At 43.7% G+C, this 19350-nt stretch overlaps 1 protein-coding gene across 7 annotated transcripts in view; it reads right to left on the reverse strand.

Annotated features, from left to right (window-relative positions):
• UNK (unk zinc finger) overlaps positions 1 to 19350 on the reverse strand; it is a 42734-nt gene that overhangs the window by 18142 nt on the left and 5242 nt on the right. For all 7 annotated transcript variants that reach the window (XM_064151015.1, XM_064151010.1, XM_064151014.1 and 4 more), the window contains exons 2-6: positions 5355 to 5564; positions 3341 to 3517; positions 2840 to 2970; positions 2577 to 2712; positions 916 to 1033 (exon numbers count right to left, since the gene is read on the reverse strand). In XM_064151015.1, the coding sequence (XP_064007085.1) occupies positions 916 to 1033; positions 2577 to 2712; positions 2840 to 2970; positions 3341 to 3517; positions 5355 to 5564 (772 nt within the window). The remainder of the gene's footprint in view (positions 1 to 915; positions 1034 to 2576; positions 2713 to 2839; positions 2971 to 3340; positions 3518 to 5354; positions 5565 to 19350) is intronic.

The following is a 19350-nucleotide window of genomic DNA, read 5'->3' on the forward strand; positions in this document are numbered from 1 at the left end:
AACAATGACCAGCAGCCCAGGTACAAAAGTACCACAAAGAGACTCAACAGCAAGACAGGAACACAGATACAAGGCACAGAGGCCAGCAGAGTTCAGGGTGACTATTTCAGCGCTTTCTTTCAAAGAAAGGAAAACCCACTGTAGTTATGGAAACACCAAAATACACCCATCACAGCTAGAGCTCACCCGAGGATCAAGCCATCACACCTCAGCTCACCCAGAGCTCACCATTTGCCATGAAGTCTCTCAGTCTCACTGGAAGCTCCATGGATATTACAAATGGTACAAGGTAGGAAAAGAGCTGACAGGTGAGAGCACAGAAAGCTACAGCCACGTTTGCAAGGAAAATAACAAACCGTTGACAGTGACTGTAGGAAATGGATTATTCCCCTTCCCCCCAGTTTGACAGGCGGTGACAATGGTTACTTTGCAGATACAGGCCCAGCAAAGCTTTTCAGCACTGTAACATGAAGCAGACTGGGACAAAGTCTTAATTACACTTTCTGTGAGGATACTGACATGCTCTAGGCACGCTCACAACTAAGAGCTCGGTGGTTTTCAGCACCAGTTCCAGAGTATCTATAGTTTAGTGTGATCATCAACCCAAATTTTTATCTCAAGGACACAGATGCTGTTTGCTCACCTCCAAACCCACATCAGGCTTTCAAAAGGATTCCCACACATGAAAACTACTCTTGAGTTTTCCTCCTACTTTTCTTCCCTCCTCCCACGTGGCCCACCTAACAAAGGCAGCTGAATTTCAGCCTACTTCCAACATGCAGTTCCTCCGTATCCCAGGACCACACAGCCAGCAGCCCACGCACTCTTCCAGTTAGCACACTAATTTTCTTCACAAGACTGGAATGCTTTTGCTCTTCTAGTCAGCTACCAATCAGAGTGAGCAGGTTACTGTACCTCTGGATGGAACTGCTGTTCTGTGCGAGTGTGGCAGTACTGGCATGAGTCTCCATTTTCACACTTACTGGGATCTCCCCACTCGTCTCCGTGTTTCACACTGGGACATGGCGAAGATCTGTGTAAATAAGGCAGCAGGAGTATGCATCAGACACACAAATGTGCTTTGAGCTTAGCTTCCACAGCTGGGAGGCAGGTTTGGCTGCCCACCCTCAGCTGCACAATCTGTTTGGCTGGCTGCTGCTTCCCCAGCCCCCACCCAGCTGCTATTGCATCTTCTCCTCCCTCTTCCAGTTTCCCAACACCAAGAAGCCTGGTTTAGCTCTCCACCCGAAACCCAATGCAAGCTGAACCAACATAACTCAACAATATTAGCAGCTGATGTGATTAGTGTCAGAGAGGCTGGGTCTGGTTTCTGTTTTGGAACTCTACGTTCATAGAAAGCTAATAAGTTAATTGGCTAATCCTAAAACACATAATACCCTTACAGTAGTGTGTTTCCAGGGTTATAGTGTGGCCATGTGGAAAAAAGGCTGAGTCAGGTCACTGGGGAAAAAGGCAAGTCCCCTTTCCTCCTCCCTGCCAGGAACAGCTCCTTTTCCCGGGTCTGAATTTTTGCCGTGACCTACTTCCCCTGCTTTATGCTCTTAACCATTCTCTTAAACAACAGCAGAGGGAAGCAGATAGCAGCAGCAGATGCCTGCGTGAAAGGCAGCCACATCAGCTGGGGGTGGGGAAAGCAAAGTGAGCGGAGAGCAGGGCAGAAGAGCAGCTTTCATCTCTTCCCTTCCCAAAGGGCCCAGGCAGGGGCAGAAAGCACACAGCTGCTGCCTAAGGACTGGTTAAGTGTTTGTTTCTCCTGAAAGTGCTATGATGAAAGTTAATCTGAATTTTATTTACTTAATTGGTATTTTTAATAGCTGATTTCTGTGCTGATTCAGAAATTTCTTTGGGGGTAGGGAAGCAATAACATTCATGGTATGCATTCTCCTGCTTTTCAGGTTTGCTCTTAGGCTTTTCAAAAAAGAACTAAGGAAAAGCCCTACTGAGCCCTCAACAAAAGCTCTGTTGTGTTGGAGGAAATGAGGGCCTATCATTTGGATGAGACGTGTGCAGGGAGACACAGCATGCTGGAAAATCCAGAGACAGCTGAGGGAGGAGAACACCCTGAAGCCTCAGAAGCAGAGGCTTCAGCAGCTGGCTAGGAATCCATGCCCAGCAACAGCACTGGCCAGCCCGTGCTTCATGATCCCCATTACCAGGCACACACAACGAGCAGCTTGATGATTCCGAATCCTTTACCACGAAAACACTGCTCTGAGAGTTTGCTTCTAGAGAGGGATTAAAACTTTCTTTTGTTTGCTCTTTCCTACATGGCTTTCTAAAGCTGGAATTTATATGGTGAGGAGAAGCCAGGCACAGGTTTTATTTGCTATAAAACCAGAGCTGTAGCATGATTTAGCAACAGTCATTTGTTACAGGTACTGCCTCCTACGCACAGCAGAACACCTTGTGTAGTTTTATTATCCTGTCTCCTAGGCAGAAATAACACTCTGTCACATCTGGGACAGAGTAGTGGACCAAATCCTACATCTGTCATTGCAGACTTCTACAACACCTCACCTCTCAGCTAGGAAGGAGAACATTCAGGACCACAGTACCTGTATTTGTGTTTTCTTGGGCTTCTTCTTCGGTCTTTGCTATTGTGGTAGTAAGGACAGGCATAACCCTGGCGACAGAGCCGAGGGGGCTTCTTACATTGCTCTGTCTTGTAATTCCCCAACACGTATGTTGTGTCTGTAGAAGAAGCAGCCAATTAGCAGGAGAGGACCTGGATTTACATTTATTACACACAAATTGACAGGAGCAGGTGCTCCACAAACACTAGGCCTTTCCAGCCCCACAGACCCAAAGTGATGCTCACCTTGCCACCTCGGCTCTTCACTGAGTATTTTCTCTATCATAGCATGGCTGGCAGCAACTGCAGACTGACCCTCTATGCCACCTTCTGATGTGGTCTGACCATTCTGCAAAGCCTCCATTGCCTGAAGCTCCCTTTGTGGACAGAGTTAAAATGAACACACAGACTGAGCAGATGGAGACAGATAAATGTACATCAAAACTGATATATGGAGACTGGTAACACCTTGCTCATTCACTTTCTGTCAGAATATCTTTAGTAAAACAGTAACTTCAATACATGTTCCAGATGCATTGTTTTGACTCCCCCATCAGACTCCAAACCACAGCAAAACTAAAGTGTGTTCTCCTCCCCTGTTTTGTTGAGCATCCTCCCTGCAGAATTTGTAGGAAGGGATGGATCACCATAACTCCAACACTTAAGCATTCCACACTGAAGTAGCATTGTTCTACACTCATCTGACTTTTCATTTGGGTACAGAAACTGCCTTTTTCCTCTACTAACCTGATGTCATACACTGGGGAGCGTAGGTCATGGGGCCCGTGAGCAAAGGCGCAGTGGACTCCATTCTTGGTGCAGTTCCCCTTGGAGTCTGTCTCATGAATGCAGATTCCAGTTTTGTAATAGCGTAAGTGATACCTCCTCTCTGTGTCTCCAGTAGTTCTATGCAAGAAGGGACATCTGAGGTACAGGAAGGGAAGAACAGGCCAAGTTTAGTCACAGAGGTGATGGACTCTTCACATAGAAGACATACTGCTGATGCAAGGATGTTGCATCTGACAACACCCTTGCTAGCTCTGCCCCTTCTCTTAGGCTGTGTCTTCCAATACTACAGAGAACCCCTAAACTTGTCACTATACAGCCTAGAATAGTTTCCCCCTCAAAAAGACAACTGGAGTTGCTATGCAACTACCTGAAGGGAGGTTGTGATGAGGTGGGGGTTGGTCTCTTCTTCCTAGTATAAGGTGGTAGGACAAAATAAAATGGCCTGAAATTGCACCAGGGAAGATTTAGGTTGGCTATTAGGAAAAATTTCTTTACTAAAAACAGTGGTCAGGCACTGGAACAGGCTGTCCAGGACAGTGGTGTCACCATCCCTGGAGGTGTTCAAGAAATGTGCACTTGGGGGCATATTAGTCTAGTCTAGCGACCTGCAGGGATCTAGGAACAAGCAAGGACATTGTCAAGGTTTTCAGCTGTGCTAGCCATGACTGAAGGGCCATCACATGGCTCACACCCTCTTCTTACAGCCCATCTAGACTTTGTGCTGTTGCTGTTTCCTGCTGCTGTACTCCCACAAGGCTGCAACTCTATCTACATCCAGGTGTATCCTTTCTGCAGAGTATGGGATGGGAACGAATTACCACTTTCACTTAATTTTAATTCCCAGCTTAAGCAGAAAAAGAACAATCTATGCTGTAAATAAATAATAAAAGCACAGAATGGAATAGGTTAAGTTTAGATATTGCAGCATCAAGCTGAAAAAAAAAGAAATCTGCACAGTTCTGAGACAGCAACAGTTTGTATTCACTGAGTTTGAGCCAGATACAAATCAGTCATCCAGAAACCAAACTCTCCAAATATCCTATTTGGATATTCCCTTCCAGTTCTCTTCTAACAAGAAAGAAAGTACTGAAACTGAGGCTTGGGGCTGGGGGAATTATTCCATTCTGCTGTGGTCATAAGATTATAACTTAATTGGGTTAGGAAAAATAAAATATTGTCTTCCCAATAAACAGCACTTTTCTGTGTGTTTATACTGGCACCATGAAAGGGAACAGAAATTCCATCTTTCTATAGCATCTCTGTAAGAAACACTCCCTACATTTGACCACAGTTTGGCTACATTATTTATTCTTACATATCTGTTATGTGCCTCAAGTTTTTATTACAGGGTTAACCCTGCAGATGCTGAAGTCTGTCACATGCACAGCAGAAACATCCCTGCTCCAGTTAAACTGCAGTCACAGTGAGAAAAGACCTAGTAATTCAAACCCTTCCTTGTGTTGCCTCATTTTGAGCACCTGTCATTTCCCTACTGGCTTCTTGGAAGTTCAGGAAGACAAAATGAACTGGTGAGTAACAATTAGGTGGGGATAGATAATTCAGAGGGCAGACTAGAGTACAAAGTTCCTCCTGCTTCTTCAGTCTGAACGACTAAGCTACCCTGTTAGTGAGCAAGAGCTGTTATTTGACAGTCAGAAACTTAAGAGAACAGAGCCCTCCCGAGCTCATTCATCAGAAAGCTGTTTTCCCACCTCAGCTGTGCTGAAGATGCCAAGGCACATGAGGACAGTAAGTGATGCAAGTGCTGAATTTTCATCTAAGCCACCTCTCTGCAGCAGGCCTGGAGCACACTGCTTGCTATTACAGATTTTACATCTGTTCTCATATTACATGCATTACAAAGCTGCTTTGCTGCTGCCTTGCCTCATCTCTACAAGAACTGGCTGGAATCATCACCTGGACTGATCCCAAGAGCCTAATGCCTGAAAAGCAGGGTGCAGCCTTTACTTACTCATCTCCTTCTGGGCAGATTCCTGTGGTCTCATCATACTTGGTACAGTAAATGTCAGGGCTGTAGTTAAAGGTCCCGTCCCGGCGGCGGATGGATCTGCGCCGCCGCTGGTTGACAAAGTGCCAGTGGAAGCAGGTGTAGGGCCGGTGCTGGGTGCACTTGTGCTGCACGAACAGAGGGCACTGCTCCGTGCGGAACTCCTTCAGGTAACTGCAGGCAGAAACCCGACAGCAGCAGATTAGCACCAGGATGCCGGGCAGAGGCAACACTCAATCACCCTGCTGAGGCCAGGCCAAACCGAGCCGCATCCATCAGAGAGATGCCTGCTGCTGTCCTCCTCACACTCGCTCCTGCTGCTGCGCTCAGTGATGGAGGCTGGCAGCTGCCGGTTGCCTGCAACGGGCAGATATCAGTTACCAGGCCAGTTAACACAAACAGGAACACTAACAATAGCTGTAATCACTTTCTGCTGTGCCTTCCCTACCATTCTGAGGCTCCTCATGAGCTTAAAACCAGTTTGAAACAAAAGAGAACTCTTAAGTACCTTTCTGTCCACTCCTATCTCTAAATCTGCGACTTAACTGGACAAAAAGGGGTTTCCTTCCTATATGATGTTTTAAAAAGCCTAACAAATAAAACGTATTTCCTCATAGCCATCTTTAAAGCCTCAAATTACTGAGAAAGCCTTCCAAAGGACTCAGCTCGACAGGATGCTGTGCCATCTCATCTAAACCATACTGTCACCCGGAAAGGTTAGACCAGATGTCCTTGGGGTCCCTTCCAACCTGGCATTCTATGATTAAAAGGCTCTTTTATGCCTTGTTCTTCTGGTTTAACTCAACTTCTTCACTACATGATCAAATATGAAATAAACATTAATCAACTCCCCTCTTACAATCTTGGCAGTTCAGAACTCCGACATCCCCCAGACTCCCTCACGGTTATGTTGCTTTAATGTTAACATGGAATTCTCTGAAAGTCCACATCGTCTTTCATCCCAGGAACTAAAGAAGTCACAAGCTTTTATTTGTGACACTAATAACAGTCTCTAAACCCAGATTGTAGAGGATTACAAAATGGTTTAGATCAACATAATGATCTGACTGTGATCTGTGTGTAGGTGCTTACAAAATCCATGCTGCCTGAAACCCACTGCCTGTCCTGTATTGGACTGTTTGCATGTTACCTGTACAAGTAGCTCAGACCTAAATCCCACCAGGTTCCATGTCTCAGACACCTCCAAGTACAATCCAGAAAGCCCAGAGCATTCTAGTTTCATGGAGTTTAAACAGCTACCAAGTTTGTTAGTTAAAGTGCTGGTATTCTGCAGGCAGCAACAGGATGATGCTGGAACAGATATGGACTCATTTTAAACTGTGGATGTACTCCAAGAAGACAAAACCAAGATTAGGAGTTTGTTAAGTATCCACTCCCATATCAAACGATCTTTCTGTCATGTTTCTAACTAAAGGGAAAGATGTCTGATGCCCAAAGATGCTTTAACAGATAATACCCTCATGCTAGATGGATTCTGAAAACAACATCTGCAGATAAAGCCTTTTTACCCCTGCCTGAAGAGAAAGCCTTGGGGAAATGCACCAATTCAAAGCGTTTTGCAATGAAGAGAGAATATCACTGACAGCGTTTCCTACACTCTGGATTTTACAGGCATGAAAGGATAAAAGCTCTTCCTTCTCTTCAGCCTTCAAATACATGAGACTTGCAGGTTCCACTGCTTCGGATCTGCAAGCGCTTCAGGCTGAAGAGCCTCTGCAGTCAGCACAAGCCCTTCTCAACACAAGCCCATCTGTCCACTGCAACCCAGCATGGCTGAACAGCATCTGCATGAGGGCCTAATGCTTCACATCAGAAATGATGGAGCTAGCATGCAGAAACAGATCTGTTTGGAGTAGGTGAGGGCTAACAACATCACTTTGTTCCTTCTTGCTTTTAAAATGTCGTCTCTCTCAAGTGGAGATCCCTGCTCCAGCCACAGCAGCAATTAATCTGAAAACTGAATGTTGCAATAAAATTAATCCATTCCTGAAAAGCTTCCTAAGCTGTTGGAATAAGTACAGTTGTCAAAGGTGGAATTCCAGAGATTGTTTTATCAGTGCACTAATAAGTCTTAGAACAAACATGACTGTAACAACATTTAGGTTAGAAAGTGAATTAAGTAAACTTGAGCAGCATGATACTTAAACTGCCATTCACAGATACTACACAGTCACCAACCAGCTTCTTCCACCCACACATCTCCATGTCCACCTTTGGGACATGAGATTTAAGTTAATTCAGTTTTACATATGGACAAACTACAGAACAGCAGGCTATGTGCCCCAGCTAGTATGGTCCAGCAATCAGAGTCAGTGATGGAAAGCAAGAGCATTTAAACTCCTCCATCTTCACTCATGTGAGTCCTGAGCTTCATTTGAAGAGGAGCATCCTGAACCTCTTCAGTGCTCTGGAAACTAAAGGAGATATCAGGCCTAGACAACCTGGGTATCAAGCCCAGCACCCCAGACTTGCAGTGACAGGCATGTATGAAACACTTAAAACTCCTAAAACTTAACAACTCACCATCAAACCCAGCTGAAACAGCTTCCTTTCAGCAGGAGAGTTTAAAAGCACACACACTGACTAGGGATTTTGGTCTCCGGAGTCTCAATCGTTGCTGAAGAGCATTTGAAAATTAATTGCATTTCATGATTGGCTAAACTCCCTGGAGAAACATTTATTATAATGTAAATGAGAGATAATTACCTAAGTAAACGGTTCACCTGAAAAGTGTTTAACACCTAACTTGTGTCATCAGAAATTCATTGTTTAATGTTGTCTATTAAATAAACGATCTCTGACTCTTAATTTCAAAGGACTCCAGCAAACAGGTAGTACTGAGCTCCACAGACACATTCACTGTGCATGAGCACCTCTGCAACAGGCCTGCCAGAGGAAAAGGAGAGTTGTCACATCAACTCAGTCATTCCAAGCCCTTCAATCACTGCTTTGGGTTTTTCTTTTGTTTTCCTTCTCCCTAGCCACACTACAACGTTTTAAATCACCTTCCTCTACAATATCCTGAATGGTATATTGCCTTATAGCTTTGTATTTTCTTGATCCATGAAGTGAGCTTTGGCTCCTCTGGGAGAACATGGACCTCTCAACCAGCCACTTAGCATTAAAATATATGAAAGGCATTTAAACCACCACACGTGTTTTGGGAACACAGAGAGGATACCCAGACCGTGCTATCGCAACGTCTCACAAAGCAGAAAGCTGATTAATATTTCAGTAGCCTTTTTGCTCAGGCTCTAAACAAAACCACAGGAAAAACATTGTCATGACTGATCCTTCTGCTGTCAATGGTCCCTATAAATTTTTGCCCAGAACAGCTGAGAAAAGGAATTTCTGAATGACCCTATGAACTGAAAACATGTTGATAACCGGTGGACATTTCACAGCGGGTCAGTCAAACGCTGTGTCTCTACAGGAAGAGGAAATCCAGCAATGACAACTTGCCTTTCTCAACTCCTCTCTAAAGATCTCAGGAAACTCTTCATGAGAGGCAGAATTAGTATCCCTATTTTACATAGGGGTTACTGCTACATCTGTTAAAAAAGAAAATGGAAAAACAAATCACCTCAATGTGCATTGTCCTATACCTGTGTATAAATCTTGTTTCCAAACCCAGCAGAAAACTTGCAGCACAGCCATCTTCTACTACTGCATTAACATCAACACCCCAATTCCTGGAGGAAATATTATCGTTTATAAGGTCTACTAAACAAAGAGAAATGCAATTCTAAACAATTAGTAGAAGACTGGCCAGAACAATGCAGATCAAAGTTCCCAGGCTAGATTGAACTTGCTGCTGAACAGGATGGACGCTACTGGAAATGAAAGCCTCTTTCACGAGGAGGACAAGAGGAGATGTTCTTAGACTAGCTCTGGGAACTCCCAGAGACTGACAGGAGCAGCAAAGTGTTACAAAAAAACCCAACGCTACTTCGCTGAAATTCCACTTCCTCGGAGTGAGTTGTAGGAAGAGGCAGGAATTGGTCTCTCAAAGACTTTACAGTAGTGAGGGATCTAACTGCCATTAATCACCAGTAGCAGTCCGACTCTCCAGGGCAGGGCAGCAAGCGTTTACATCTGCAGCCAGTAATTGCAGCTAGTTCTCCCCTGCCCCGCAGGAATTGTGCGGCAACCTGCTCAGAGAGCTGCAGGAGGAAATGGTGAGCAGGCTGGGGGGAAAAGAAAACAAAAGAAAATGTACTTTCAAAACACTACCACCAAAACCATCAAACCTAGAAAGAAAGGGGGGGGAGGGAGGGAAGAGAAATCAAGAAGAAACTCTAACCTAGAAGCTTCATTTTTAAACTCAACAATTGCAGCCTTGTCCTGGTCACACTCATTACAGCTTCTACAGACATCTCTGGCTTTGCTGCAGCTTTACTGGTTTGCTTCTGCTCACTCCCAATGTGCCCCGAGAGAGGATACCTGCATCCACCCTGCATTCCAGGGCTGCAAACGTCCTGCTAAACTCGACATCAAGTTGCACATGTGAGCTTAATTCAGGAGAATGTGCTGGTAATGCACAAAGGCAGCTGAGCTCTAAATTCCTCATTAAAAGCCTTACCCAAAGCTCCCTGAAAGCACTGGGAGATGCACACAGATGGCAAGTGAGAAGTCTTTGCTTTGCACAGAGGGACCATGAAGACTTGAAATGATACCAAAGAGTATGGAAGCAAAAGGATTAAAACCAATTCTTCCATGCCCTTGTTGCTCCCAGAACACAAACCCAGACCCTTCTTTGCTTTAACATCTCCTGTACTATTGAAAATCTTTACACTGGCCGCAAGACAAACTCCTCTCCTTTGCAGCCCTCCCTACTCCTCCCAATCAGTTCCCCCTCTGACAAAATTCCTCTTGAGCCTAAAGAGAGCACAGACAGGCTTTGCATCTTCTGCATCAGTGCAGAGAGAAAACCATTAGATAATTGTGTGGTTAATCCAGACTAGGCCACTGGCTGTGAATGTAGGCCAATAGTGAGATCTAACACCAGTGCCATCTAGATTTCAGATACACGTGGGTGTGTGTTTACACCCATGAAACTATGCTACAGCACCCTTAGTAAGGGCTCACATTAAGTCACTGGTACCAGTCTGCTTCTCTGAGTTAGAGCATGATAAACTACAGACATCTTTTACACCAGCAAACAGCTCCACATTCAGAGTGCTGGCTGTTGTCACAAGAAACTAACCCAGAGAAGGTAGCCCAAGGCATGTTCAGGCAGTGCTCTGGTTGTCTGCACCAGGCTGCACTTTACAGAAACAATTCACTTCGTTATTAGCACTAATATTAGGAGTTACTAGCTCAGAGTTTTGGCACTAGCCACTGCCCACAAGATCCCACAGAGGCAAATCCAACCAAGAAATCTACAAATAAAGTGTTTGGCTGTGTGGGTTTTTTCCTAAACTAGCACTTATATTCCCGGTAAGACTGCAGGTATCAGAAAGAAAATGCTCTTCTGCCATTACCATTTGTTTTTGTCCTGCCTGCCTTCTCCCAGCAGAGGATCGTGCTGGCAAAGACATAACTCATCATCACAAAAGTACATAGGAGCACTGGGGACTTCTGCTGGCACTTTGATATCAGTCATGTCCTGCTGTTTCAGGCAGGACTGCATGAGGCCATAGACCTCTTTGTAGAGTTTCATGTGGTCCCAGTTCACTTAGCTTGCAGACATCCTTCCTGAAAAACGAAGTCTGAATGGCAGAGGTAGGTCACTGCTTTCAGCTACTCATCAGCTTTCCCTTTCAGACAGCAAGGCGGAGAAAGTTTGCCACATTCAGTTTAGGGGGGGAAGGAAACAACCAAACAAGCCACCAAACCAAAAAAAAATCCCACAACCAACAAAACAAAAGCAAAACATCATTCCAGCTTTTAAGTTTCAATTAGTGGTTTGAATTAACAGAGATAAAATTATCTGAACCAAACCCAAGAGAAAATCCCTAACTGAAGACACAGATGCTTCTCCTACAACAGTACTTACCTACTGAAAATATTTTCAGCACTGCTATTTTCTTCTTAAGCCACCCCAACACAAGAGGAAGAAAGCTGTCCATATTTAATCAGCTCTCTAAATTCATTTCACCCTCATAAAATTTTATTGCAAAAGATGATATCAGACACACTTTAAGTAAGAAAGCCATGACTCAATTATTTTCTTTTACTGAAGTGTGGTATTCCAATTGAAATGAGTCAGTGGTGCATGACACAATCTACTCAATCCAACAGGGATACTCAATAAAAAGCCTACTAATGCACCTTTAACACATCGTTACTGATACAGAAACCCCATGACAGGCAGCTCTGACATTGCTCAGGAGTTTTTGCTCTAAGGGCAATAAGAAAAAAGGATATTCCAGAATAAGGAGGAGGGGGAAAGGAGGTTTTAAAAGAGTAGTGTCACTTCAAAACAATCTGGAGAAAGGCTTTGATACCAGCATTCCCACAGTGTCTGATAAAATGCTGGCATGCCAATGCAAAGCAAGATTCCCGATAGGCAACACAGCATTTGACTCTCAAGATTTCTTGGGATTTGGGAAGGAAAAACAAGAAGTGAAACAATTTGATTTCACAGGAGTTGTAGCTCCTTGTTCCCAGTGGTGGGCACAAGGCAATCAAAGTCTTCAGCCAACAAATGCAGACTCCCAGCAGCCTGGTTTATAGCCTGCCTAGCCCTCTGCACAGAAATGTTTAGCATCCTTCTAATAAAAGCAGTAGTTAAGATAAGTCTATTTCAATAAACACTATTTTTTACTTACTGGCAGATGTAATCTATTACTGAAACAGAGCCTCACATGAATCACTGTTGAATATCAAACAATAACAAACACTTCTAGGAGCAGACCTGAAGGCTTTCATGATGATTTCAGGAAAAGTTCTGTACCAAGATTTACCAATAATCCTCACCAGATACTGTGGCTCATCACTATCAGGTATTTCCCCTCCTCCTGCATTTAGTGGTGTTTTTCTAAACAACCTCACAGACTCACACCAAACCCCCACACTCTACACCAAGGCTTTTGCATATGGCACGCATCACTTGACACACAATGCAAACATCGCCGGTTAGTACAGCCCCACAGCTATGGGTCTAGCTGCCTTTCCAGGCCCTCAACAGCCAGGTGCTGTTTTGTCAACCTTGAGAAGATTAGAAAGCATTTAAATCTCAAAGGAAAAAAAAATATATGGAAAGCTTTATAAAAACAAAGAGTGATGGTGAATGTGGGGAAGGAGAAAAGGATGAGGGAAGAGTTTCAGTAAGCTCACATCTGTCAAGAAGATAGACTTCACATGCCTCAGTGTTTTCTTTATCACCTAAATAAATTGAGCCATCAACTGGAAAAAGGTGACACAGCAGACAGCACTGTATGACTTTAAAGCTGTTAGATTTCCCCTTCTCCATTAGAGCTTGACAATAATGTCAGTCTAAGGGCAAATACAGAACGTGAGAGTTGGAGAGACTTATTACAGATGCATGGAGTTGGGCTTGTTTGGTTGCGGAGGCTTTCTGTTTTAAGAGTTCATACAACTCATGGTGTACCTCAGAGATAAAAAAACCCACCACCCAAACAAAAACACCCTGCTCACATCCACAGCCCATAGCTCCTTCACTTTCCACCATAGAATTAAGCAGCAGCACTCAGAGGTTTTGCTTCTCTAGGAATCTGATTGATTTAGCAAGTAAAGTTGAGCTGGATGCTTCCAAATCAATTACAGAATCACAGACTTGTGGAGGTTGGAAGGAGCCTCTGGGAATCACATCATCCAACCCCTCTGCTGAAGCAGGGTCACCTGGAGCACACTGTCCAGGTGGGTTTGGGATCCCTCCTAGGAGACTCCACAACCTGCTCCAGGCAATCAGCACCCTCACAGCAAAGATATTATTCCTTGTGTTCATATGGATCCTTCTGGGTTCCAGTTGTGCTCATTGTCCCTTGTTCTGTTGCTAGGATCCACTGAAAAGAATCTGGCCCCATCCTTTTGCCCCCCACCCTTTATCTCTTGTTGAGCATTGAGAAGACTCTCAGGCTGCTCTCCAGGCTATACAGCCCTAGGGCTCTCAGCCTTTCCTCCTCACAGTGATGTTCCAGGTCTCTCAGCACCTTCAGAACCTCCACTGGAGCCTCTCCAGCTGTTCCCCATCTCTCTTGACTTGCAGAGCTCATACTGCAGAGGCTAAACCACAATCTGCTAGATCACAGAAAAGCAAGGACAACACACCAAGCACCATAGCCACATTCAACTGTAACCTCATGGCAGCTGCAACTCTTATTTCTAGAGTGCAAAGGAGATCATGGGGTGGCCAACAATGCAACTAATTCAAGTCAGCCATGAGGAAAGAGCTCTCTCTTACCAGCACTTTTACAGAGAAGAACTTTCACTGAGTGGCTGCAATAGCTCATGCTAAAAATAACCATCAGAAATGATCAAGACATTTTTCACAGTTAGAAAGAAAATGTCAGACACAAGCAGTTGTGTCTTGTCTACACTGAGAAACTAAGGAAAAATAAAGAGAGACACTCCAGCACAGTGCCAGCTCATCATGAGAAGACAGCCTTGCAGCAGTTTCAGGCAAAACATTGTTTGGTTTCCACAGCTATAGCAAAAATGGCTTTATTTTGGGAGCAACACCATGATGTAGCTAAGCAGCTCACCAATGCTGTGTCCTGATGAAGAAAGAAAATCGAGGCTTTAAACTCGAAGTTAACAGGAGAGACGTTTATCACAATTCTGAGTGACCAAGGCACAAGTTCCACCACCACCAAGTTCCAATTGCAGGCTGTGGGTGTCAGAAGAAAAAAGTGCTTGTTTGGTCCACCCCTCAAGCCATGCATCCCTCAGACTTGGCACACAGCGACTCAACAAGTAAACCCATCTGAGCCATTTTTCTGACACTGTGCTGTCCTTGAAAAGCATAAACCTGTTGTGTCAGTGGACCATGAAATATATATGGCCAAGCCTACCAATAAAGCCCATTTTAAACACAAGTGTTTGTTTACACAGAGCTTTCACCTTTTTAATTAAAACAATCTCAGTACGGACACAGACAAACATTTAACTGCACAACGTTTTGCGATGCTTCCTTAAAAGCCACTCAGTGAGATCTGAAACTCTGCACAAAGCCTTCAGTTGACATTTACATTTCCTTGAGTTTGAGCTCTTTTTCCCCCAATTAGTTGGCCATGAATACGTATTGTCTGACACAACCTCGAAATTAGCTCAGCATTCAGACAGCTCAGGCCAATTTTCCTCCAAGTTTAAGCGACACATTTTCAATTTGACACTGCTGGTTCACGCAGACACCACAGCTGTGCCTCAAGAACACCTCCCTGGTTTCAAACACAGATCACTCTCAACTGAGACGACCCTCATCACTCTGCAGCTTGATTTCTGCTCTACAAACTATTTAGCTGCTGTTACTTCTTCCCTACAGCACCTCTATAAGTGCTGAGCCTGTGAAAACAGGATTGTAATGGAATCATCATTACTGTACTGTAACTTGTGGGTTGACTCAAATTGTTGCAGTAAAAATACTGAAGCTTACAGCACCCAGACAGCTGTAGTTGTGGAAGGTTTTTATCTGGTTTAATTGTCAGCAAAATACATCAACATGTGCTTAAATTTGAGCAGTTAAGTGACTTACTACTAATTACTTCACAAGAACATCCATCCCAGACTTGTCTGTTATCACAGAATGGTTTAGACTGGAAGGGACCTCAAAACTCATCCAGTTCTACCCCCCACCATAGGCAGGGACACCTCCCACTAGAATAGGTCACTCAAGGCATCATCCAACCTGGCCTTGAACACCTGCAGGGAGGGAGCATCCACAACATCCTTGGGCGACCTGTTCCAGTGTCTCATCACCCTCACTCTGTAAAGAACCCTTTCCTAACATCTAGTTTGAGTCTCCTTTCTTCCAGTTTAAACCCATGGTCATTTCTTCAGCTTACGGTTAGGTACATTTTTGATCTCATATTAACTAGAAGGGACAGATGATGATTCTTCATCTCTGTGGGCTTTCATGGCCTTGGAGATATGGAAGATGTAGAAAGGTGGAGTTCAAATAGAATTAACAGGTGGTGGGTTTGCTGCTGTAGCCTACAACGAATTAAGGTCCAAATAATACAGTGATGTCTTGTAAAATTTAAAGTTCCAGCTTCCAGTAAAGCTTTTCCACAGTACTCCTCTCATCATGGATTCAATCACTAACAAAGACTACCCAGGGCCAGCAACCGTAGAAACAGTAAGGAAGGCTGGAAACAGGGCTGGGCTGTTTTAAAACTGGTGTTACTCACTCTGCTAGTTCCCTAAACCAAAACATCCCACATGCAAGAACTCAGAAAGGCTAATTCAGAAAAATATTATTTCCATACAATTGCATAGCTTAGGGTTTCAGTTAGAGGTTTTTATAAGCACATTTAGGCAGACAACCTTCTACATCTCATCTCCCATGAGGTGCTTCAGAAACACAGCATGGTAGCCTTCCTTCTTCTGACCACAGCAAGACCCCTCATGATTAACAAAGTGCTTGTAGACCAATTGCAGCCCCCTACTCACAACACCACATGAACTGTTTGAAGGTCTGTACTTAACACCAGATCAAAGCCAGAAAACCAAAACTCCACAAGAAAGGATGGATCCATGGTGCTGTCATCCAGACCAATCTACATTTGAAAATGAAATGGCATCTGTTTCTTCTCAGGGTAAATGCCAACCACATTTGCAGCAGCCTCTTTGGGAAAGGCTCACATTTGTGAACAGACATTTTCTGTTGTGAGTTTGAAACAAAACACGGTGATTGTCTAACAAGCATGAACCTGCATCCCATAACATGTGTGCCAGCACAAAGAGAAACGCCAGCTCTTACTGGTTGATTCGGAACAATCAATGTTAGCCATTCAATCCATTTTCTTTTCCATTCAGCACTCAAATCAGACTTCAGCCCTGTCTGCTACAGCCCAGTGGGCCCTTCTGACACTCCATAAGGCAGGCACACCTGTCCTACACACACAAGCACCATTATACAGCCCCATGCCTCAAACAGGTATGCCGACAGGGGAATGTAGATTAGTTCTCTCCACCAACAGCAAAGCAGGCAAAGCTTCCTCTTTTCCACTTTAATTCATGTATCAATTAGTCAATCTGGTGGCACACTCAAGACACTGTAGATCTGCAAACAATATATATATATATATATATATATATTTTATGTTGCTGTAAAGCTGCACAATTGCCCTGAGGCATCTGCTGGGTTTCTTTCTGCTGTGATGGCAACATTCAAGTGCTATTAATGAAAGCTCACAGCCTGTTGAAAATTAGAGGAGAAAAATCACCTCAGAGTATTGGGCGTGGACAGGCAGCTTCTATTTGAACCATGGTGATGTGCCGAAGATGAAGGCTACCAAGTAAAAGAATATTGACTTCATTTTATTTTAAGATATCCATCAGGTATAGTTGCAAAAGACTATTTCCCTCTCCATATGTGCATGACTGCTTATTAATCTAGATATTCTAAGCACACAATGGTAAAAAGCAATCCAACCTTAGTTTCTCAGCTGTCATTAATACTGCCAGCATTCTTAATAAGACAATATGCTCTGCTAAAATAGATTTGCTATTTCTGACAATCACATATGTAGGGACAGCCTAAGAATTCTCTTATCTGACCATTTTCTTGTCTGATTTTCTTGCTGAGACAGTATAAATTCCTGTTCTGCCAACTATACTGAATTAAACCACTCTGATTTTAAGAGTTAAGAATCAGGCCAGTATCAAGCATCTTGGTGAGCTAGCACTTTCACTGCCATCACTGCACTTCAGCACTTAGGTATCACTGTCAAAGAAAATCTAGAACTAATTCCTGTTGTAACAGTAACCTTCCTAACCTGTATGAACGTTACAGCAGGGTGAGGGTGAGAGAGTCAGAAGGCAGCCTGCAACAAAGGTAAGGAGAGAAGAAATAGTTGGCATTCATTTGAAGGGAACATTCATTCCAACTGATATTTCAGAATTCAAACTGGTATTAACTGCATCAAGCACTGATCAAAATATTCTAGACAGAGATTGCTGAGAAAATTATCACAAGTATCTTAATTGGCTGCCATCAATAGACAGAGCTTGAAAAAGTACAAGCCTTCAGCATTTCCCCACTTACCCTTCTGATGGGGCTTTTTCGTTTTGATTGCCCTGATACAAAAGACAAACTATCTCTCAGTAAGACAGAGAAAAAAGCTAAGAACTGGCACTGGCTCTACAGCCTGCTGGCATGTCACTGTTCATTAGTTTAGGGCACGGGTGGCATTGTTGGCTGGCTCTGGCCATGCGTTGGGCAAGACTTTCAGAAACAACTCTCTATCTGATTTGCAAGTTATGTGCTGAGTGTCACTTTATAAAGTGACATAAGCTTCATAAAGTCTTTATGAGAGAGAAACCTCCGTGCATGTTGCTCTCTTATCATAATGGCTTAGGTCGTAAGGGACCTTAGAGATCATCGACTCCAACCTCCCTGCCACAGGCACATACATCTCTCAATCATAAACCAGATTTTGCTGAAAGCATGGACCAAGAAGCTCTTTAGGAGGAAACTGACGAAATACTAAAAAAAAAAAAAAAAAAATCACAACAAGCAGTAATAGACAAAAAGCATCTACAGACATTTTAGACGTAGATGATTCTGTAAGTCATGGACCAGGTAACTTCTCACCATCTCTTCCAGCACAACATCTGCTGCTTCAAAAAGACAAAGTTTTTAAAAAGCAAAAAAAGTTAACAGAAGGAACAAAAACATCACCTCAGCATCCTCTGAAAATAAACTCTCAGGGTCGTGACAAGCACTGCCTCACAAACCTTGACACAGCAATTTAAGACATTATTTCTTCAGCTCTTTATTTCGCTCCTCTCTCGGAAAGCACAGCTCCTTAGAAGAGGATGAACAGAGCCAATGTGTGTGTGTGCCTGCTCTCCAGCTGCCCCAGTTCAGAGCCTGGTGTGTATCAATACAGTCTACCACTGAGAGTTAGCTCATGCTAATATGGCACACAGTAAGTGTGATCAACTGATGCACTGACACATTCCCTCCTGTCACAGTGTCACAGGGGCAGGGAGGTCCCCCAAACGGCCAGGCAGAAAGGTTCTAAGCTTCCAGAGGACACTGGGCAGACACTCTGGAGCATGAAGGCTGCTCACAAGTCAAGAAAATCTTTGTCTGGTGGAAATAGATTTAAAGAAAACAAAACACTGAACTCCAAGAGAAATTTCATTGAAATAAAGCCACACAATATAAACAATAATAGACAATACAGAGACCTATAAAATATAAGAAAGCAATGCGATGGGAAAGTCTAAGCTCTTGAGGTTTTCTGTAAGAAGTACTCATTTTAATTTTGTCTCCCGTGCTACAACACAATTATCCTTTCTGCTAACATAAGCAACATAGAACAGTGACATTGTGCTTTTCTTTTTTTAATCAAAAACTTGAAAGAATCATTTTCCAAGCTGGAACAATTCTGCAAAGTTTGGGATTTCTGAAACACCAAGAGCGTTGAAGCTGCACATGAAGCTTTTCACTCTGCTGAATATTTCTGTGCCACCTGCAGAGCAGCTACCTATATGTGAATTCCTTGTCATTTTTGATATCCAAAAGTAGATTAAGTAAGCAAGCCAACCACAGCTCCAGCCCAGCTTCCACACAAGGCAGAAAGCCCTTACTGCCTCAATACATGCATTAATCATCCGGACAGTGCAGCCCTGCACCGAGCCAGCAAGGATCAGGTCCAAACAACCCCCTGCCAGGTCCCCTCTCAAGCTGCAGGCTTTCAATGATCATCCTTTGGGGGAAAAAAAAGAAAAAGAAAAAAAACAACCAAAAAACCCCACACCATAAAACCCAGAGTTATTTTTCAGTGCATGTATTTGGTGGCAA

The sequence above is a fragment of the Pogoniulus pusillus genome, chromosome 11 (genome assembly GCF_015220805.1).
Source record: "Pogoniulus pusillus isolate bPogPus1 chromosome 11, bPogPus1.pri, whole genome shotgun sequence".
Lineage (NCBI taxonomy): Eukaryota > Metazoa > Chordata > Aves > Piciformes > Lybiidae > Pogoniulus > Pogoniulus pusillus.